This window comes from Panthera leo, chromosome C1 (genome assembly GCF_018350215.1).
Source record: "Panthera leo isolate Ple1 chromosome C1, P.leo_Ple1_pat1.1, whole genome shotgun sequence".
Taxonomy (NCBI): domain Eukaryota; kingdom Metazoa; phylum Chordata; class Mammalia; order Carnivora; family Felidae; genus Panthera; species Panthera leo.
In genome coordinates this window covers 76,944,823-76,966,427 of record NC_056686.1, presented here as the reverse complement: position 1 = coordinate 76,966,427, position 21,605 = coordinate 76,944,823, and the positions used below count along the sequence as shown (strand labels likewise).

Genomic DNA, 21,605 nt, shown 5'->3' with positions numbered 1-21,605 from the left:
TTTTGAGACAGAGAGAGACAGAGCATGAATGGGGGAGGGGCAGAGAGAGAGGGAGACACAAATCGGAAGCAGGCTCCAGGCTCTGAGCCATCAGCCCAGAGCCCGACGCGGGGCTTGAACTCACGGACTCACAGACTCACAGACCGTGAGATCGTGACCTGAGCTGAAGTCGGACGCTTAACCGACTGAGCCACCCAGGCGCCCCAACTAGACCTTTTTTAAAATGGAAAATACCTGCGGGCAAGGATGTAGAGAAATTGGGCCCTCTTGCATTATTAGTGGGAGTGCAAAGTGATACAGCAGTTGTGAAAACCTGTTTAGTGGTTTTTCAAAAGGTTTAACTTAGAGTTACCATATGACTCAGTAACTGCACCCCTAGGTAAATATCTGAAGAAGCGAAAGCGGGGACTCACACAGATATTTGTACACGAATGTTTATAACAATAGCGAAAAGGTGGAAACAACACAAATGTCTATCCACAGATGAATGGATAAACAAAATGTGATAGATACGCAATGGAATACTCAACCTTATAAAAGAATAAAAAGAATGAAATTCAGATATATGCTACAAATGGTGAGCTTTGAAGACATTACGCCAGATGAAATAAGCCAGACACAGGACAAATACTGCGTATTTCCACTTACATAAGTTACCTAGAATAGGCAAATTCATAGAGAGGAGAAGTAGCATAGAGGTTATGAGGCGCTGGGGGAAGGATTTAGAGCTTTATTTAATGAGAATAGGGCACAGAACACGGAGAGAGCAACGCAGTCAAAGCTAATAGTAACTTTTGGAGCTAAAAAGTAAGAGGCGGGAAGGGAGAGGTCGGAGACCCCCGCGATCCATTGCTTGGAGCTCGCTTAGCCAGGCTGGGGGTCCTCCGAGGGGCCGGTGAATAGGCGCTCCGCTCTGAGAACTAGGCGTCCGCACGCCGGGTGAGGAGTGGGGTCTGGTCGGACGTCTCCGGGAGGCAGTTGGAACCGGAGATCCGGGATCCCACGGGGAGGTGGGGACGGCCGGCCGCCGGGGGAAGCGGTCGACCCTCGGCGACTCCGAGTTGCGGGCGGGCGGCGGACGGGCTTGGTGAGTTGAGGACAGCGCCCCCGGCCGGCGCCCGCGCGGGCGGTCTCCCACCGCGTTCCTGTCAGAAGCCGCGCGAGGCCTGAGGCGCCCCGTGCGGGGCGACCCCTCGCGGGGGCGGGGCTGTCGGGAGGACGGCCGAGCCGCTGAGCGGACGGAGCTGGCTGACTCCGGTTTTGTGGTGGCGGTTCCAGGACCCGCTGTGTTCATTTCTAGGTGTGTCTGTCCCCCCTGAGCGATTGCAGGTGGGGGCTGCGTGTGTCACTGTGGCCACCTTGCTCTCTTTCTAGCGGAGGGAACCTTCAGGGGAGGAGCGATCCGCCCCGGCGCTGGGGTCTTGGGCCACGCGCAGGTCCTGAAGGCTTCTTCCTTCAGGAGTGTGGGGTGGGGTCTGCTTGGAATTCGGGTATTTTTGCATCGAGTCCTGATTTGCTTCCGGGCTTGCCCCGTGGGAACCCCAGGGGAAGTGATGCGGGTCAGGGGCCCGGACTGGTAGGGACCCCTCCCTGGCCCAGGCTCGGAGACTTCGGCTAATTTGTTGGCTTGTTTATACTCTTACCTTGTCACATTCCCTGCGGTCCCTGTGATGGTTTTTTCCAGTGAATGCTGATTTCAGCTTCTTTATGGACTACCTATTTCTGGCCAGTTAATACTTTATATCTGAGTTTCTGAACTTTTGAAACAAGGAGTTTTTTTGTTTTTAAATTCTTTTTTAACGTTTATTTATATTTGAGACAGAGAGAGACAGAGCATGAATGGGGGGAGGGTCAGAGAGAGAGGGAGACACAGAATCCGAAACAGGCTCCAGGCTCTGAGCTGTCAGCACAGAGACCGACGGGGGGGAGGGGGGGGGGGTGTCTGGAACTCATGGACCGCGACATCATGACCTGAGCCATAGTGGGACGCTCAACCGACTGAGCCACCCAGGCGCCCCAAGGAGTTTATTTCTGAGAGTACAAATCGTAAGGAATGACTAATAGATCAGAAACGTTTATATAATAAGCGTTATAGAAGAGAAGAAAAAGCTAAATTGTCACTAAGTTATATAAAATGCGGGTCATCTCAACAGGCAACGAATTATGTAGTCACACACACAGTTTATTTTTTTTTAAATTTTTTTTTAACGTTTATTTATTTTTGAGACAGAGAGAGACAGAGCATGAACGGGGAAGGGTCAGAGAGAGAGACACACGGAATCTGAAACAGGCTCCAGGCTCTGAGCTGTCAGCACAGAGCCCCACGCGGGGCTCGAACTCACGGACCGCGAGATCATGACCTGAGCCGAAGTTGGATGCTTAACCCACGGAGCCACCCAGGCGCCCCAGTTTAAGTATTTTAAGAGTGGTTAGAGCAGAAGCAAACATCTAAAAAAATAATTTTATACCACATGCTGAACCTAAAACTTAGTGAAAAATGATCTAACATGGAAACTTACTCAGAAAATCTGACTCTAGACCTGAAACTTTAATTAATTCAAAGGCTAGCATCTTCTACAATCACAAACTCATATTAAAATGTAGCAAAGTTCCTTTTAGGGCCTGTGTTTTAAAATATTTGTTTATGGTGGTGCCTGGGTGGCTCAGGTCATGATCTCTCCGTGTGTGGGTTCCAGCCCCGCCTCGCACAGCCTGGAGCTTCTTCCGATGCTGTGTCTCCCTCTCTCTCTGCCTTTCCCCACTCTCACTTTGTCTCACTCTGTCTCTCAAAAATAAATAAATGTAAACAAAAAAAAATTAAAATATTTTTGTATGTAATTAAAGTGTGAAATTAATAACCTTTTAGAACCTTAAAGAATTCACTGCATGAATCTTGAACTGGAAAAAATCACATTTTCTAAATTGAATATTAAAAGCGTGGGGTGAAATTCTAAGTTTCAGAGCTGATGGAAAAATATTTTTATTTAAAATTATTTTTGTAAGCTGGTCATTGCTAATGCGTATATCCCACAATGAATTCTTATGGATTATTTACTATGTGCCAGGCACTGTTCTGGGTTATTAGAATATGTTAGTAAACAAAAAGTTCCTGCTCACTCAAGAGGGAGAAAGGTAAATAAGCTATAATGTAATGCCAGTTATCAGTTAGTGTTATGAAGAAAAATAATGCACGGTAAGGATGGAGACTTTTAGATAAGTGGTTTCTTTCATAGAGGCACATCAGAACAAAAATGCATACATGTTTCTATTCTGAACCAAAAAAGTTATATTCTCTTTTATGCCAGAACTAGAAACAATCAAAAGTTCTTTTGAATATATTTGCTGTTTGTATGGGAGGTTTATTGGTTAGTTTAGGAAATAATTGTCTTTCCAAAACAAATATTTTTAATTTATAGGTTTGCTTTGTTTGCAGTTTCCTTTAGAATAAAGAATCGAAACACATACATGTAAGCCTTGGGATTTTCTACTTAAATTCTGAGGTAGCAAAGCCATATAAAAGTGGCCTGGTGAGTTTTAATTTTCAAAACTTTTTTTGTTGCTTAAAATTATATAGTTCTCCTAAGATGAGAAAGGGAATGTTTTCTCTTACCAGTAGAATTTTATCAACGGGTGCGTGTGGCAACATTCCTCCCTCCTCCACATACTCCTATGTGTATCTTATCCCCACATCGTGGAAGACTCAAAATTGAAGGGGCATTATCTGACTTGGTTATATGGATTTGCCCACAAGATGGCACTCATATAGTTTCCTCGATTTTAGGTTCTATCCTAAGGAAAGATTTGTAATGTATTAACTATCACAGAATAAATAGAAATCTGATTTGTGCTTTGTGATTTGTGCATCTATTTCATGTTTTGTCATCTAGAATTTTCTATCATGTTTCAGAATTCAGAAAAAAAACTGGGATGCAGTGTTGATGTGCAGGAGAAAGAATGGCAATGTGAATGGAGCAATGTATGTGTCTGTAGACATGGTTCTTTATAGTCTCCTGTCAAATTTGAGGCTTTGTTCAGCCCTAGAATTTTATTATATTCCCAGGTGGCCAATGCTGATTATTTTTATCCTTTACATTTAGATACCATCTATGAATGTAAAAATTGTCTTTCTATATGTTTTATGTAGTGTGAATGTAAGTATACATATAGATGTTAAACTTGCAATTTTTTTTATTTTGGAAAAGTTCAAACATATATACAAAATTGGCAGAACATTATACTAAACTCCATGTACCTATTATATAGCTTAACCAATATCAACTCATTGTCAGTCTGGTTTCATCAGTGTCCCTCTACATCTCCCCATTTATTTTGAAGCAAACCTTTGCATAATTACCTGGTATATTGTTAGAGACACACACATTCATGGTAAAGTACATTATCCTAAATAAAAAATAATGATATGAACAAAATATTGTAAGAGCCCCAAAGAAGCAATTAATTCTGCCTCAGAGAACAGGACAAACTCAGAGAAGCCTTTGAAGAAGGAATGACATTTGACTTATACATGAAGGATGGGTAGGGATTTGCCAAGTAGAGAGTGGAAGAAAACACATTGTAAGCATTGATGCAGTATGAAGAGAGGGGTACAAATGTGAATATGCATGAATGAGTGGAGAACAGGGAATAATGTATTTGAATATTGAGGCACTTTGGAGGAAGCTGCAGAAGATACAGCAGAAAGATGGTCTGTGGTTATTCTGGGAAATTAATGATTATAGTTAATGTGTATAGAAATATTTTTTATAGCTTTATAAATAAAATATAAACTACTTTTTCTGTATTTTGGTAGGTTTATGACACAGTCCAATTTTTAACAATGCTGAAATCAAATGACTCCTTGTTTGCTTTGGATACTTTGTCTTTTGAAAGACCAGATGAAGCTGAAAAGTAAGTCTGCCTTAAAGAATGATAACATAGTATATTGTTTTAGACATTTTTTTATTTTTAAGGGGTTTTAATTTTTTCTCTGGAAATATACAAATTAAAAATGAGGGATCAACAGAATGATGTTTCAGGTAAACATGGAAGTCAGATAAAGGGAGTAACTGAAGTTTAACATCTTAAATGTTATAACTTAAAAAACAGAGTAGATTCTGGCCTGTTTGGCTTTCATGTATTTGCATTTCTGGGTTTTTTTCAGATTATTTTTGGCCAAGGTAAATACTTGAAGTAACGGTCAAACAGTAGCCCTGGACAAGGAGTGATGGCACCTTTTGGCAACGGAATGGGCAGTGTGCCAAGGGCCAAGTGTGTTGGCCAGATTCAGGGCAGGCAGGAAGTAGGGGTGGAAATAAAGATGTGGCACTAAAGGAAATAAGAATGGAGAATAGATAGTATGTTAAATACAGGCTTTTATGGATTTTCACATGTGAATTGTTCTCAATTCTAAGTTTTCTGTGTATTCTCTTGTGTTATCTTTTTGTAAAAAAAAGATTTTATTTTATTTATTTATTAAAAAAATTTTTTTTGGTGTTTATTTTTGAGAGAGAGAGTTTGTGTGAACAGGGAAGGGGCGGAGAGAGGGGGACAGAGGATCCAAAGTGAGTTTTGTGCTGACATCAGCAAGCCTGATGTGGGGCTCGAACTCACGAACCGTGAGCCAAAGTTGAACATTCAACCGACTGAGCCACCAGGTGCCTTCAAAAAGATTTTATTTTTAACTAACCTCTACACCTAATATGGGGCTCAAACTCACAACCCTGAGATCAAGAGTTGCATGCTCCACTGACTGAGCCAGCCAGGTGTCCCTGTATTATCCTTTTTTTAAAAAAGGAAGCATTGTGTAAAGTATTTATTGCTTTATTTTTTTCATTCATTCAAATATTCAAATATTGATTGAATGCTGAAAGGGGTATAAGAAGGATGAAACAGACTTTTACTTAAACAGAACATAAAACTGAGGAGATTAAGCACACATATGGAAAGGCCATTAATAAATAATGCGACCATGTAATTCATTATCTAGAGTAGGACACTTTGAGAGTGAAAGAATGCATCCATTTGCACAACACGTGTTAATCAGGACTGGCCTGCGCAATCATATGGTTGCCAGGACTGGCAACCATATGGTTGCCTTTCTAACAATACAATGTCAGGAAAGGGTGCAAAGCAAATGATAAGCATATTTTCTTTTTTTTTTTTTTTTTTTTTTTTTTTTTTTATTTTTTTTATTTTTTAATATATGAAATTTACTGTCAAATTGGTTTCCATACAACACCCAGTGCTCATCCCAAAAGGTGCCCTCCGATAAGCATATTTTCATGCAATGAAATTTCAGATTTCAAGGGAGACCTGGTACAGACTGATCAGGTTAGGCTTTATGGTAGTGGGGAGAGACGTCAGGAGACTTTGAAGGATTTGATAATTCTGAGAAGCAAAGGGGAAAAGACCACTTGAAGGCAGAGTTTAACAGCAAGAAAAGAGAATGGAGGTGGGGCAATTTGCAGTACTTTTAGGAGATAGTGTGTAAAAAATTTCCTGGAATAGAGGATTCATAAAGGAGAGACTGTGGGACATAAAGTTAGAAAAGTAAACTGAGGATAGATTGTGGTGGGAGATAAATGTCAGAATAAGGATCTTGGACATGACTGTATGTGTTGAAAGCCACAGAACTGAATCAACAAACATTTATTCACTAATATGCCTATTTATCTAAAGGACTGTGCTATTATTGATGTGAATGGAGGTAAATCAAAACCCTTGTGTGTTTATGATCTGGGGGTGGTATCAGACTGATCTATCTGTCCATCATCAATGTTTTTATTACCTCTATATAGACCTACACACAGACACACACAATGCAGTAGGACTGTGATAAATATTATAGCTTCACATAGTAGTTACAGAGAGAGAAGGGAGACAACCTAGGAGGATTTCATGAGGATAGGACTTGAGCTGGATTTCGAATGAACATAAGCTCTAGTACTTAGAACACAATACTCAGTGAATAAATATTGAATAGGTTAATGAAGGAATGAAACAGTTGAACTTCTATGGGTAGATAGGGCAAAGGGTCATGTACAGTGGTAAGCAGTGTAAAGGAAGTATTTTTGAACAAAGATGAGGGACAGAATGTAGCATCTGTTTGGCATACAAATAGTTCACTTTGGTCTTGACTTATGGTAAGTAGTGTGGGAGAATTAAAATTGTAAGGTAGCCTAAGGCCACTTGAAGTTTGGCATTATTTGGAAGCCACTAAAGTATTTTGAATGGAATAAATATGATGAAAACAATTCTAAATTAATGTGACAGGAGTGTGTAAAATATATTAGAGACAGCTGGAGACAGTGAGGCCAGTGAAAACCCTTTTGTTTTTAAGCAGACATAAGTTGATTAGAGCCTTGGTTAGAATGGTGACAGTGGAAAAACAAGGAAATGATGAATTCAAGAAGCATTATAAGAAGATGAAGTAAGACGTATATGTGTGGTTATAGTGGTAAAAGATTTTACTGTGATTTGGATTCTGGATGGCTGAGAGAAAAAATAGGCAAACCATAAAGAAGATTTGATTTTATGGGTGGGGGCTGAATAGTAGAGCTAGATGTGTGCTTTTTGTATCTTGTTAACATCTTTCTTAGATTTTCTGAAATAGTCTCTGTCTAGAAAAGAGTTAATACATCAGGCCTAAACTGCTGTCCTTGAAAAAGTCCTGCTTGCAAGAATGGCCTTTGGCTGGAGTCAGAACTTTAGGAAAGTTCCCACCATTTACTGATAAGAGTGGCTCAGTGCCTAAATATGGTTTAGATAATATGGTTTATGCTGAACATCTGCTTTTCTTCTGAGAATCTAGAATTTAGGTATGTACCAGACAGGGGATGCCCACATGATTAGTCCCCAGTAAAAACCCTTGGCATTGAATCTCTAATGAGCTTCTCTCATTGTCAACACTTCACACATGTTGTCACAGATTGTTGCTGTGGGAATTAAAGGTGTCCTGTGTTACTGTACTGGGAAAGGATCTTTGGAAACTTGTGCCTGATTTCCCCTGAACTTTGCCCCATAGTCACGAGTAGGACTGAATGATGAGTCCTGTGAATCAGCCCACTGCATCATTGGCTCTGGGGTGATCTTGGGGACCCTCTGACATAATACTAAATTTCAGATGTTTTGGCCTATCATCAGTCTGTCACACATTGTTAGATAACGTGTTGTAGGTTTTTGATTTGGAAAACATAGTTGTAGTAGCTATGTGTTATATGCTGTGAAAGGCAGAAAAGTAAAAGGCTGGGTCTCTCACTTTTGAGGGCTTAAAATTCTAAATGAAGAGAGTAAAAAGCAAATCATAAGATCCTTTTAACTTGGTGTAGGCAGTATATGTGATGCTTTTCTCAACTTTATTTCCTGTCGCTTAATACTTATCTTTTTTTCCAATGAAGGACAAATCAACTTTGATTGGAAAGTAAATATTAAAGCATTATATGTATAGGATCATGGGTGAAAGATAAGGAGAAGTAGTTCACAGTGACAACAGAGTCACAGAGTGGCAAAAATCTCAACAATTACTGTAGGTTTACAAAGGGATTGTCAGTTTCAACTGGTTTCTTGGATTTTCTGGGGTTTGTAGATGGTTCTGGATCAAGAATATTTGGATTAGTACATTAATTTGTAATAATGTTTTAGGAATGTTCTAGAGTACCAGCAGTGGTGTCATTTACACACTGATGACCCATGATTAGTTGTAAGGTGTGTCATAAGTAATTTATTATTTGTGATAATTAAGATGCTAATGTTTCAGAATGATTTACTATTTTTTATATTGGAGAAGATTTAAGGTTCTTGTCACAAGCGTTTGAATTAGACAAAAAGAGACGGAGTTATAGCCATTATTTAGGTAACATATCTCACATAGCAGTGCCATTAACCCTATGACACACAAGAAAAAAAAGATTGAGCACACTGCTGTGTATAGGGATACATCAAAGTCATCACAGAAAGTTAATTTATAGGATATTTATCTAAGAGTCTGTAATTGAGTAATGTTTAATTAATAGATAGTTTCTGATGTAACTTTATTAACATATATATTCACACTTTTATATTTTATACAGCTATCCAGACATTGAAAAATCATTGGATTGGTTTCTCCCACCTGCGCCATTGATATCGGAAATTCCAGATACTCAGGCATTAGAGGAGGAAATAGAAAGTCATAAACTGTTAGGTAAACTATCACATATTTGTTATGAAAGTCATAAACTGTTAGGTAAACTATCACATAAACCCATGCAGCTTATGTCAGTGTAAAAAATCTAGTAACACACTAAAGTGTTAATTCCTTTATTTTAATGGAATAAAATAAAGGAGACTTCTTTTATTCAAAATAGTGCTCACCAAATCTTAAAATCTAAAACATTTTTCATCTCATTACATACATATACATACATATGCATATTATATGTTTACAATATACTGTCGCACGTATACATGTTCTATTGTATGAATTTGTTTCCTCTTACCCTTAAAACTGTCATTGTCATTTAGTTTGTTTCTTCCCCTTTGCTAAAGATAAAGGAAACCTTTACCAAAACAGTTTCCAAAAAACAATATGCAGAATATTATATATAGTTTGGTACCATTTTTATAAAGCTAAAAATAAGCATACTCAATATATGTGATCTAATGTGATATTGTTGATAAACTTTTATTTTTAAATTAGGGGATAATTTGTATATGTATATTTTCTTAAGCTTTGTAATTTGTATATATTTTGTATATGAAAATGTACATTATTTATATTCTTGTATGTACCAAATAATATATAGAATATATAGGCTATATATACTACATATATAGTATGTATAAAGTATATATAAAGATGGTAAAGCAAATTTATGCCCTAACAAGGCCTATAGACTCCTGACTTCTCAAAGATGCTTGTAAAGTCTCTGTAAAGAAACCTTTAACATTTTGTCACCTTGATGAAAGCATTCCTTTATTTTGATTTTAGAAGCAATATTACAAAGTTAAAAGGATTGTATCATGTATTTTAATACTGAATCAAATTCAGTAACATTTTATGATTGCTCATTGTATTTCTGTGTGTAAATTAGTTATATAAATTTTCAAATCTTCATAATTGTATAATTATATCATTTCTAGTAGATAAAATACTTAAATATTATAATTATGGCTATTTCTGTGAGTCAGGAATTAAACCTGTCCTATAATATAGTTTTTATATAAATTTCAAATTTCAGTAATTCCTGATTAATTTCTGAATGCCCTTCAGTGATATAATATACGTTAATAGTTACAATTACCTGTATTTCAAACTTTTGAAAAATTTTATTACAATTTTTCATGGTCATTTTGAAAATTTGTTTTCATGAAGAACATGTATTAATCAATATATTCCATTTTTGTAGGTCAGGAAAAGAAGCCAAAAATGTTACCATCAAATTTAAAGATAACTAATGAAGACACAAATTATATTTCACCAACACAAAAATTCCAGTTTGCCTTTTCCTCAAAAAAATATGAAGAAGATTATCTGAATTTAGGAGGGGCAGGTAATGATGACTTATCACATGTTCCTGGCAAGCTGACGTATGGTTCTTCTCAGAAATACAAAAATCACATTGGCACTGAGATAGCACCTGAGAAAAATGTTCCAGATGATACAAAATTAGTTAATTTTGCAGAAGATAAAGGAGAGAGCACATCAGCCTTCCGAAAAAGGTAATTAATTAAATGAAATACACACTATTCAGTGATAAAGTTAAATGTTTATGTGTCTTTCCAGAAGTATGAAGTATGATAGAATCTAAATGGGAAAAACATTAACAACAAATAGAGTCTATATACCAGATGCCCTGTTAACCCTGGGATTGTAGTCATAGGTTCTTGCCTTCAGAGTGGTACAACTTAATGGGAGAAAGACAGTAAATAACTAAAAATAATTGATTAAATGCTTTGTAGTATGACAATTATTTTGATGAAATATATGGTTAAAACAAAGGTTCTCAAACTTTTTGTTGTCAGGACCCTTTTACATTTAAAAATTATTGGGAATTCCCAACAGTTTTTGTGTATGTGATTTATATCTATCAATATTTAACCATATTAGACATTAAAACTGAAAAATTTTAAAGGCAAACATGTTAGTAATATTATGAAAATTGTTTTGACCTTATGAACTCTCTGAAAGAGTCTCCACCATCCTTGATCTCATGGTTCATGAGTTTGAGCCCCACTCGGGATCTGTGTTGTTAGTGTGGAGCCTGCTTAGGATTCTCTCTTTATCTCTCTCTCTGCCCCTCCCCTTCACACCAGCATGCTCTCACTCTCTCTCTGTCTCTCAAAATATGTAAATAAATTTAACCTTAAGAAGATATAGAATTAAACTAAGGACAAATAAAGAAGGAGAGTATTGCAGGCAGAAGGAATACTATGTGCAGAAAAGACCTAAGGTAGCACAGAGCTTGGCCTATTCTTAGAAAAATTCCTTTTGTTTAGAATCAGAGGGAATGCTGAGGGGTAAGGTTTGGAAAGCCCAGGTCATTCAGAGTCAGGTAGGCATGATAAACTTTGTGCTTTTTCTTAAAGCACTGTTTCTTTTTTCTTTTTTTAAATTTTTTTAATGTTTATTATTTTTGAGAGAAAGAGAGACAGGTTGTGAGTGGGGGAGGGGCAGAGAGAAAGGAAGACAGAATCTGAAGCAGCCTCTAGGCTGCGAGCTGTCAGCACAGAGCCCGATGCAGGGCTCGAACCCACGAACCGTAAGATCATGACCTGAGTCGAAATCTGACGCTTAACTGACTAAGCCACCCAGGTGCCCCTTTTAAAGGCACTGTTTGTTAAACTGTGGCCTGTGGACCCACTGTATCAGAATCACTTGGAGTGCTTACTAGAAGGAAAGTTGGATTCTTGGATCCTACCATTGACCTATTGAATCACAGTCTAGATAAAGGTAAGGATGGAACCCAGACCATTTTTAATAATTTTTTTAGATGATTGTTGTGCACACTAAAGTTTGAGAACTAGTGTGCTGAGGTCCTGCATTTTAAGCAAAGGAGTAAAATTAGATTTTTTAAAAAAATTTAAAGTCCATCTTGGCATCAATATGATAAATTAGAAGGGATCTAGGATGCACTGTGAAAAGTTACTTAGAAGGTTGTTTTATTAGTCCAGGTGAGAGAGAGTGGGAGCCTGATGTAGACTGGTAGCAAGAATGAGAGTTCAGAGTGATTTATGAGATCGTATCCCATAGGACCCAAAGGATTATTAGATATGACACCTGGACTCCTAGTTTTCTGTCTTAAGCCCGAATGATGTAGGAGGGTAGTGCCCTTTCGTGATCTAGAAAACTAAAGAACAGGTTTAGAAGAAGGCGATGAGTACAGATTCGGACATGTTGGTTTTTTGGGGTGTTTTTTTGATATGTTGATATTAAGTACCTATAAATTGTCTAAATAGAGAATTGGATGTATGGGTTTAAGATTCAGAAGAGATCTAGTTGATAGTTTTTGTGTTCTCTGTGACATAAGAGATGAAGTTATTTATGGAGTTTGAGGGGAAAAGGTATTAAGCAAGTATGAGAAGGGTAGAAGAGATTATGGAAAATGGGAAAGCAATTCACTTAGAATAACAGGATTGTTGGGTACTCTGAAGGGCCTGATTGAGGTTTATGTCTATGCATTTTGTATAATAGCTCTATTAGCATATAATTACATATAAATTCACTCTGTGTACAGTTCATTGGTTTTTAGAATAGTCACAAGAGTTGTGCAGTCATCACTACTATCCTCAAAAGAAACTCTGCATTCATTATTGATCACTCTCCTTTCCAACTCATCATCCTCCCCTCTCCCCAGACCCTGGCAACCATTAATCTTTCTGTTTCTATGGATTTACCTATTCTAGACATTTCATGTAGTGGAGTCATACAGTGTCTGGTCTTTTGTGTCTGGCTTGTTTCACTTAGCATAATGTTTTCAAGGTTTATCTGTACTATGTCATATATCAGTACTTCATTCTTTTTATGGCCAAATAATATTCCATTGTGTGGACAATACCATATTTTCTTTACCCATCAATTGTTGCACATTTGAATTGTTTCCACTTTTTGGCTATTACTAGTAATGTTGCTGTGAACATTCATATACACGTTTTTCTGTGAACATATTTTTAATTTTTATTTATTTTTATTTTTTTGAGAAGGGGGAGGGGCGGGGGGAGAGGGGGCTAAGAATCTCCTCTTGGAGACTCCCACGGAGGAGCCCCTGTGGAGCTCGATCCCACGACTGTGAGATCATGACCTGAGCTGAAATCAGGAGTCAGGTGCTCGACTGACTGAGCCACCCAAGTGCCCCATTTTTAAAAATATTTTGAAATTCTTTTGGATTTATACCTAGAATTGGAATTTCTGGGTCATATAGTAACTCTATACTTAACTTTTTTGAGGAACTGCCAAAGTGTTTTCCAAATTAACTGTACCACTTTACAATCCCACAAATATTATGTGATGGTTCCAGTTTCTCCACGTCCTTCTTAGCAGTTGTCTTTTTTATTATAGCCAGTCTAGTAGGTGTGAGTGCCTCTCATTGATTAGCATTTTCCTAATGATTAATGATATTGGGCATCTTTTCATGTGATTATTGGCTACTTTTATATCATCTTAGGAGTGATGTCTATTCAAATCCTTTGCCTGTTTTTTTTTTTATTGTTGAATTATAAGCATTCTTTATATATTCTTTATAAAAGTCTCTCATCAGCTATATGATTTCAAATATTTTCTCCCATTCTTTGTGTTTTTTTTCACTTTTTAAAGCAATTTTTTAATGTTTATTTATTTTTGAGAGAGAGAGAGACAGACAGACAGACAGAACCAGAGACAGAGCATGAGCAGGGGAGGGGCAGAGCAGAGAGAGAAGGAGACAGAATCCGAAGCAGGCTCCAGGCTCTGAGCTGTCAGCACAGAGCCTGACATGGGGCTTCAACTCATGAACCATGAGATCATGACCTGAGCTGAAGTTGGACACTTAACCGACTGAGCCACCCAGGACCCCTATTTTTCACTCTTTATCAGCATAAAAGTTTTTAATTTTGATGAGGTCCAGTTTATCTGATTTTTCTTTTGTTCCTTTGACTTTTGGTGTCGTATCCGAGAAACCATTCCCTAACCAAGGTTGTAAAGATTAACTACTACATTTTCTTCTAAGATTTTTATAGTTTTAGCTCTTACATTTAGGTCTGTGATCTATTTTGAGTTAACTTATATAATGCAAGGTAGAAGTCCAACTTCATTTTTTTTTTGTATGTAGATATCCAGTTGTTCTACACCATTTGTTGAAAAAACTATTCTTTCCCCATTGAATGTCATAGCACTTTCATTGAAAATCAGTTGACCATAGGGGCGCCTGGGTGGCTCAGTCGGTTAAGCGGCCGACTTCGGCTCAGGTCATGATCTCGCTGTCAGTGAGTTCAAGCCCTGCATCGGGCTCTGTGCTGACAGCTCGGAGCCTGGAGCCTGTTTCAGATTCTGTGTCTCCCTCTCTCTGACCCTCCCCCATTCATGCTCTGTCTCTCTCTGTCTCAAAAATAAATAAATGTTAAAAAAAAAAAAAAAAAGAAAAAAAAAAAAGAAAATCAGTTGACCATAAATGTAAAGTCCGGGGGGTTTTCTGAACCCAGCAAGTTCTCTGAATCTCTGGTACCAATGGGTGTCCAACAATTCAATTCTATATTCACACTAACTCCTAGAGTTAGCATTACACCCTATATGTTAAGGACTCAGTTCCATAAGACTGCCCCATTTCAGATGCCATCCACAAATAGGGTGCCAGGCTACCCACATTTCTGCCCTGCAGACTACAAATTTGGGGTACCCATAATCCCCACATTAGGTTTAATAACTTGTTAGAATGACTTATAGAACTCAGGAAAACACTATACTTATGTCTACCGCCTCATTATAAAGGATAATATTCAGAAACAGTCAAATGGAAGAGATGCATAGAGCAAGATATTCAGAAGGAGGGTGTGTAGAGCTTCCATGCCTCTCCAGGTACATTACCCTCTGAGCACATTGGTTTGTTCACCACCTTGGAAGTTCTCTGAACCCCCTGTCATTTAGGGGTTTTTCCTTTATGGTAGTTTCATTAGATAGGCATGATTGATAAAATCATTGGCCATTGGTGATTGAACTGCCTCTCCATCACTCTCCCTTCCTTGGATGCCACAGGTGAGGCTGAAAATTCAATCCTCTAATCAAAGTTTATTTTTTCTGGCAGTTAACCCCAATCCTGAAACTATGTGGGGGTCCTACAAGATTCACCTCATTAGCATAAACTCAGGTGGGATTGAAAGGGGTTGTCATGAATAACAAATGATGCTTCTCTTACTCCTATTACACAGAAAATTCTAAGGGTTTTGGGAGCTCTGTGCCAGGAACTGAGGACAAAGTGAATACATATTTCCTATTATGCTTAATAGGAAATGTCCTACTATACTAAATAGTTAACTGTATACTAAATAAAGGTTTATTTCTGGACTCTGAATTCTATTCCATTAACCAACATGTCTGTCCTTATGACTTGCATAAGGGCATATCCCACACTGTCTTGATTGCTGTAGCTTTGTTGTAAAGTTTCAGATTGAGATGTGTGAATCCTCCAATTTTGTTCCTTTTTTCAAGAATTTTTTTTGGCTCCTCTGGGTTCTTTGCATTTTCATATGAATGTTATGATAAACTGGTCAATTTCTGCAAAGAAGCCAGCTGGAATTTTGATAGGGATTGTGTCAAATCTGTAGATCAACTTGAAGAATATTGGCATCTTAGTAACATTAAGCCTTCCATTATGTGAATATGGGATATCTTTCCATTTATTTAGTTTTTATTTAGTTTCTTTCAATGATGTTGTGAGGTTTTCAGTAGACAGGTCATACTTATTTTGTTAAATGTATTCCTAAGTATTTTATTCTTTTCGATATTTTTTAAAATAAAATAAAATTTTTTTTTCAGATTGTACATCGCAAGTGTATAGACATCAGCAATTGATTTTGGTATATATTGATTTTTGTATCTGCAATCTTGGTGATGATGACTCTGATTTTTTTTTTTTTTAAATGTTTCTTAGAGAGAGCGAGCGAGAGAGAGAGAGAGTGGGTGGCACGTGAGCCGGAGAGAGGCACAGAGAGATGGGGAGAGAGAATCCCAAGCAGGCTCCACACTGTCAGCACAGAGCCCAACATAGGATTCGTTCTTACGAACTGCGAGATCATGACCTGGGCCGAAATCAAGAGTCAGGCACTTAACTGACTGAGCTGCCCAAGCACCTCCTCCCTTTTTTTTTGTGACACTGAATTTTAATGTTCAAGTATTATATCATCCACCTAACTGCTTTTTCCAGGAGTGTTCCCCTGCCTAGCTGCAATTATTTAAAATTTTTTTTAATGTTTATTTATTTTTGAGAGAGAGAGAGAGAGAGAGTGAGCAGGGGAAGGGCAGAAAGAAGGAGACACAGAATCCGAAGCAGGCTCCAGGCTCTGAGATGTCAGCGCAGAGCCTGACGCGGGGCTCGAACCCACGAACTGTGAGATCATGACCTGAGCCGCAGTTGTATGCTTAACCGACTGAGCCACCCAGACGCCCCTCCATCTGCAATTATTTTATTTTATTTTTTAAAAAATGTTTATTTGTTTTGGAGAGAGAGAGAGAGGCAGAGTGCAAGCAGGGGAGGGGCAGAGAGAGGGAGACACAGAATCTGAAGCAGGTTCCAGGCTCCGAGCTGTCAGCACAGAGCCGTATGCGGGGCCTGAACTCACAAACAGTGAGATTATGACCTGAGCTGAAGTCGGACCCTTAACTGACTGAGCCACCTATGTGCCCCAACCTGCAATTATTTTAAAAAGTACATGGATTCATCCAGGATTGAGGTTTTGCAAGATAAGTATGTTAAAAGGATAAAGGAGAATTGGAGTTTAGAATATTGGTAAAAAAGAGTGGTCAAAAAGATAGGCCATGGAATCTAAGTTCATTAAAGATATATGAGAAAAGAGAAGGGAAGATAGTTTGGAAGAAAATAAAGAGGTTCATTAAAGTAAATTTGTTTTTGTTTTTGTTTTACCTCATTGGTACCTTGTGCAAACAAGCTAAAAGGATAAGAGGTTGTGGTCAGAGAATGATATATCAGAATGATTGATTTGAGAGGAGGAGCAGTTCTGGATAATGACAGTGTTTAAGATGATAGAATAGGTGGATGAGATTGTTTGAAGAAGAAAGCCACTGGAGATGAATGCCTAAGAAATGGAGGGGAGGGGATTTTGAATGGCTCATCTACGTGAATGTTGAAGTAACGCAGATAGTGGCAGAATTTGAGATTGAGAGGAAAAGATTCTAAAGTGACCCGAGGTTAATATATGATAAATGCCATGAGGAGGGTTGCAAGGTGGTGTAACTAGATAGCATAGATACTTTTGTAAGACAATGGAAGAATAATGATGCAGATTTAGGGTGGAGGAGGCACAGACTCTCAACTCTCAAGTACATTGGATGTGGAAGATTTAAGTTTCTCCTTAAGATTTGAAGAAGCAAGAGTTTTTTAGGGTAATGCAATATTTTTGTTAAGATCAGGAAGTAACTGTAACAATCAGTGAAGAAGCTGAGAACATGGAGGAGTATATGGGTTGGCAGTTCTAGAGGAACTAGGAAGAATCTGAGGTCTAGAGAATTTAGGTAACTAGCACATGGATAATATTTTACTGTTTGAAAAACTTATTTTTAACTTTAAAGTCACACAACTAGAAAGTAGAGAGCTTTAGATTTATTTATTTATTTATTAAAAAAATTTTTTTTAACATTTTATTCATTTTTGAAAGGCAGAGAGAGACAGAGCGTGGACGGGGGAGGGGCAGAGAGAGAGGGAGACACAGAAACAGAAGCAGGCTCCAGGCTCCAGGCTCCAGGCTGTCAGCACAGAGCCTGACGCAGGGCTCGAACTCACGGATCGCGAGATCACAACCTGAGCCGAAGTCGGCTGCTTAACCGACTGAACCACCCAGGCGCCCCGAGAGCTTTAGATTTAAACCCAGGTTTTTCTGAGGCGCTGGGGTGGCTCAGTCGGTTGAGTGTAAGACTTCAGCTCAGGTCGTGATCTTGTGGCTCGTGAGTTCGTGCTCCACATCGGGCTCTGTGCTGACAGCTCAGAGCCTGGAGCCTGCTTTGGATTCTGTGTCTCCCTCTCTCTCTGCCCCTTCCTTGCTCATGCTGTGTCTCTCTGTCAAAAATAAATAAACATCAAAAAATAAAAATAAACCCAGGTTTTTCTGACTCCAAAGTCTGTGCTTTTAACTGATAATGACAGCATACAGCAAGGAGTTATCCTGTGGCATAAGTTGTTTAAGTTGTTTTTCTTGTCCTCGATACTATTTCATAATCAGATTCTATTATATTATCCAAGGCTAACCATTTGCTTTTGAATTTTCTATCTTCAAAGAGAGCTGCTAACTGAGGGTTGATGGGGGGTGGGAGGGAGGGGAGGGGAGGCGATGGGTATTGAAAAGGACATCTTTTGGGATGAGCACTGGGTGTTGTATAGAAACCAATTTGACAATAAATTTCATATACTAAAAAATAAATAAATAAACATTAAAAGAAAGAGAGCTGCTAGTGTTGGAGGATGCGTACCTACAGTTTTCTCTCAAATGTATTTCTCAATCTATAGTGTTTTTAAAGACTCATTCTTATATGGAAACATGTCATTAAAACTAATAGTAGGGGCACCTTAGTGGCTCAGTTGGTTGAGTGTCCAACTTTGGCTCAGGTCATGGTCTTGTGGTTTCTGAGTTCAAGCCCCATATCAGGCTCCATGATGACAAGTTTTGTCTGCCTCTCTCTCTGCCGGTCCCCTGCTTGTGCTCTCTCTCTCAAAAATAAATAATAATAACAATTTTTTTTAACTGATGGTAAAAATAATTTAGAAAGTGTCCTGTATTTGCACAATACTTGTTTGGGTGTCATTTCTTACAGAATTCTGATACCTGCTGTCATCCCTATTATTTACTTTGTAAATGTTATATTAAGAAATTAATGGTCACTTCGTCCCTTAGGGCCCTGGTGAACAAATTAGTTGGTGGGTTGTCTTTTGATCAGTTGAATATAATAAATTACAATCCTAAAGATGGCCTGTGTTTTCTAGAACTTTGCAAAAAAAAAAATGTTTCTTTGCAAAGTATTCTTGACTTCTATGCTTCTTTAGTATTTCTTACACTAAAATGATTATTGGATATTTGGGACGTTGATGCAGTTACTGACAAGAGGCTGCAATACCTGTCTCTGTGGGCCTCTCCATAAAGTTGCCTGCGTATTCTCATGATGTAGTGGCTAGCTCCTCTGAGACTGAATGATCCAAGAGACCATGCAGAAGTGACAGTATTGTTTATGACCTAGCCTTGGAAGTCACACACTTGTACTTCCATCATATTCTTCTAGTCTGATGAGTCAGTCCTGACTTGAAGTCCTAGCTTGAAAAGGGTGTGCATAGCAGGAGACAGGGATCATTAGGGCTGTCTTGAAGGTTGGCTACTACAAATGGATTTATTTGGGTTTTAGAAAAGTGAAAAGATATAATTCAGTGGTAAATTTAGCAAGTCATATTTTAGGGCAGTGATTGAATTTTATGTTTGAATAAACCACAGTCTATGGATATTTTTAAGGGACCAATTTTATGTTTTTTTCCATTCTAAGCAGCTGTTACAAGTGCAAATGTGGTTTTTTTGGGTTTTTTTTTTTTTTTTTTGCAGATTATTTAAAATATCTGACAACATACATGAGGATGTTTATTCTAATGACAGTACAAACCTGGACTTTCCTGTTGCTTCAGTGAAAATTGTCCCAACAGAAATGAACAAAGGGGAATCATGGAAATGTAGCAATAATAAGCAGAGACATCAATATTCAGACATTAACATGTTTACAGCAAGTGACGTTTTTTCTCATTCTGAAATCAGAGAAGACATATTCAAAGCACCAACTTTTTCAGTTACATCCCAGCCTCATGAAGTTCAAGGTAATTCCTTGTTTTTTTTAGTATAAACAGTATTAAACAAGTACAAACAGTACAAACAAGTCTATGTTTCTCAGCATAAGGAAAAGTTAAAAAATAGTAAATTTGAGTAGATTATCTATGTGTAGTTTTTGCATTTCTTTATCATACTGTATTTTTTTAACTATGATATAGGGACACCTGGCTGGCTCAGTCAGTAGAGCATGTGACTCTTGATATCAGGGTCATGAGTTCAAGCCCCATGTTGGGCATGGAGCCTACTTAAAAAATAAAACTACAACTTAATATTTTTTAACTGTGCTCTCAGTAAAAAGTTATGCTAATTTTATTGAAGCAGTTTGTATGGAAGAGGTTAAAAAATACCTATATAAATATGTGTAATTTTTTTTTTTTAGGAGTAACAGAAAATGATTTAGATTCCTTGAAGGCTGTCACAGAAATCCGTATCCTTTAAGTTATTTTACTACAACAGCTTTATATTTGAAATCATAATTCGTAAACATGCTGTTTCATTGTGTCTATGTTTATTTTGGTTGACAAAGAAAAAGAAGGAAAAGTAAATTTTTGGGGTCATGTAAGAGACCCAATGCGTGTGATAGTCATTGCTACTCAGAGTGTGGTCTGCAGACTGTGCCAATTTGTGAACTGCTTGTTACCAGTGACAAGTTATCTTTGTGACAAGATAAGTACAAAAACAAGTTTTGTGTTATCGGCTAAACTCTTAGCATATTTACTTACAAATAGATACACATAATTTCTTATACTTTGGGTAAGGAGAGCATATTGGGATAAACATGGGTAGGGGAAATAAATGAGAGTGGGACATTCTGTGGATTGGGAACATTTTTACAAATCTAGTATTTTTTTTTAAAGAAATTTGTAGTTTCTACCTATAATCTGATTTACATGTCTGGGAATTTCCAATATAAATATTTTGAGTACATATGTGTGTTCTGGAGGTAACATCCTCTTTGCTTTTTTGATACCCTGTGTATGTCTGTAACACAGTGTACTTACTGTTTTTTTTAATTATAATTCATCAGCTGTGACTATTGTGTTTCCCTATGACCTATGAACTCCTTGAAGGCAAGGGCCATCCCTTATTTATCTTACTATCGCCAAATACGTTGAAAAGCAGGTAAAGTAAGGAAGTTGTTCTGGCAAAAAAGTAGCCATGTGTGAGGATGAGGGTAGAATAATGTGGAATATGTTAGAAAGGCCAAGCATTCCAGTTTGGCTGAAATGAAAGCTATGATTCCAGGACTAGTCAGAAATAATGATTGATATGTATCCAGGATCAGGTTATTTAGTGTCATGGATACCAAGGTGAAGAGGTTTTTTTTTGTTTTGTTTTGTTTTTTGTTTTGTTTTTGTTTTTTAATTAAGCGCTTAGGAGAAACCATGCAGTATTTTTTTTTTAAATTTTTTTTAAAATTTTTTTTTAATTTTTGAGGCAGGGAGAGACAGAGCATGAACAGGGGAGGGTCAGAGAGAGGGAGACACAGAATCTGAAACAGGCTCCAGGCTCTGAGCTGTCAGCACAGAGCCTGACGCGGGGCTCGAACTCACGGACTGCGAGAT

General features: G+C 37.9%; 1 protein-coding gene across 11 annotated transcripts in view; it reads left to right on the top strand.

Moving 5' to 3' along the window:
• Positions 1 to 911: 911 nt before the first annotated feature.
• Positions 912 to 21,605, top strand: part of HFM1 (helicase for meiosis 1) — a 91,778-nt gene continuing 71,084 nt past the window's right edge. For 7 of the 11 annotated variants that reach the window (XR_006206334.1, XM_042952781.1, XM_042952782.1 and 4 more), the window contains exons 1-6: positions 3,908 to 3,976; positions 4,811 to 4,908; positions 9,069 to 9,181; positions 10,386 to 10,698; positions 19,762 to 20,027; positions 20,420 to 20,467. Coding sequence is in view for 10 of the 11 variants with exons in the window: in XM_042952781.1 (XP_042808715.1) it covers positions 4,838 to 4,908; positions 9,069 to 9,181; positions 10,386 to 10,698; positions 19,762 to 20,027; positions 20,420 to 20,467 (811 nt within the window). In the remaining variant the exon portion in view is untranslated. Of the gene's footprint in view, positions 1,088 to 1,220; positions 1,301 to 3,433; positions 3,528 to 3,907; positions 3,977 to 4,810; positions 4,909 to 9,068; positions 9,182 to 10,385; positions 10,699 to 19,761; positions 20,028 to 20,419; positions 20,468 to 21,605 lie in introns of those variants that run through there. The other 4 variants (XM_042952777.1, XM_042952779.1, XM_042952778.1 and 1 more) reach the window with 4 other exon arrangements.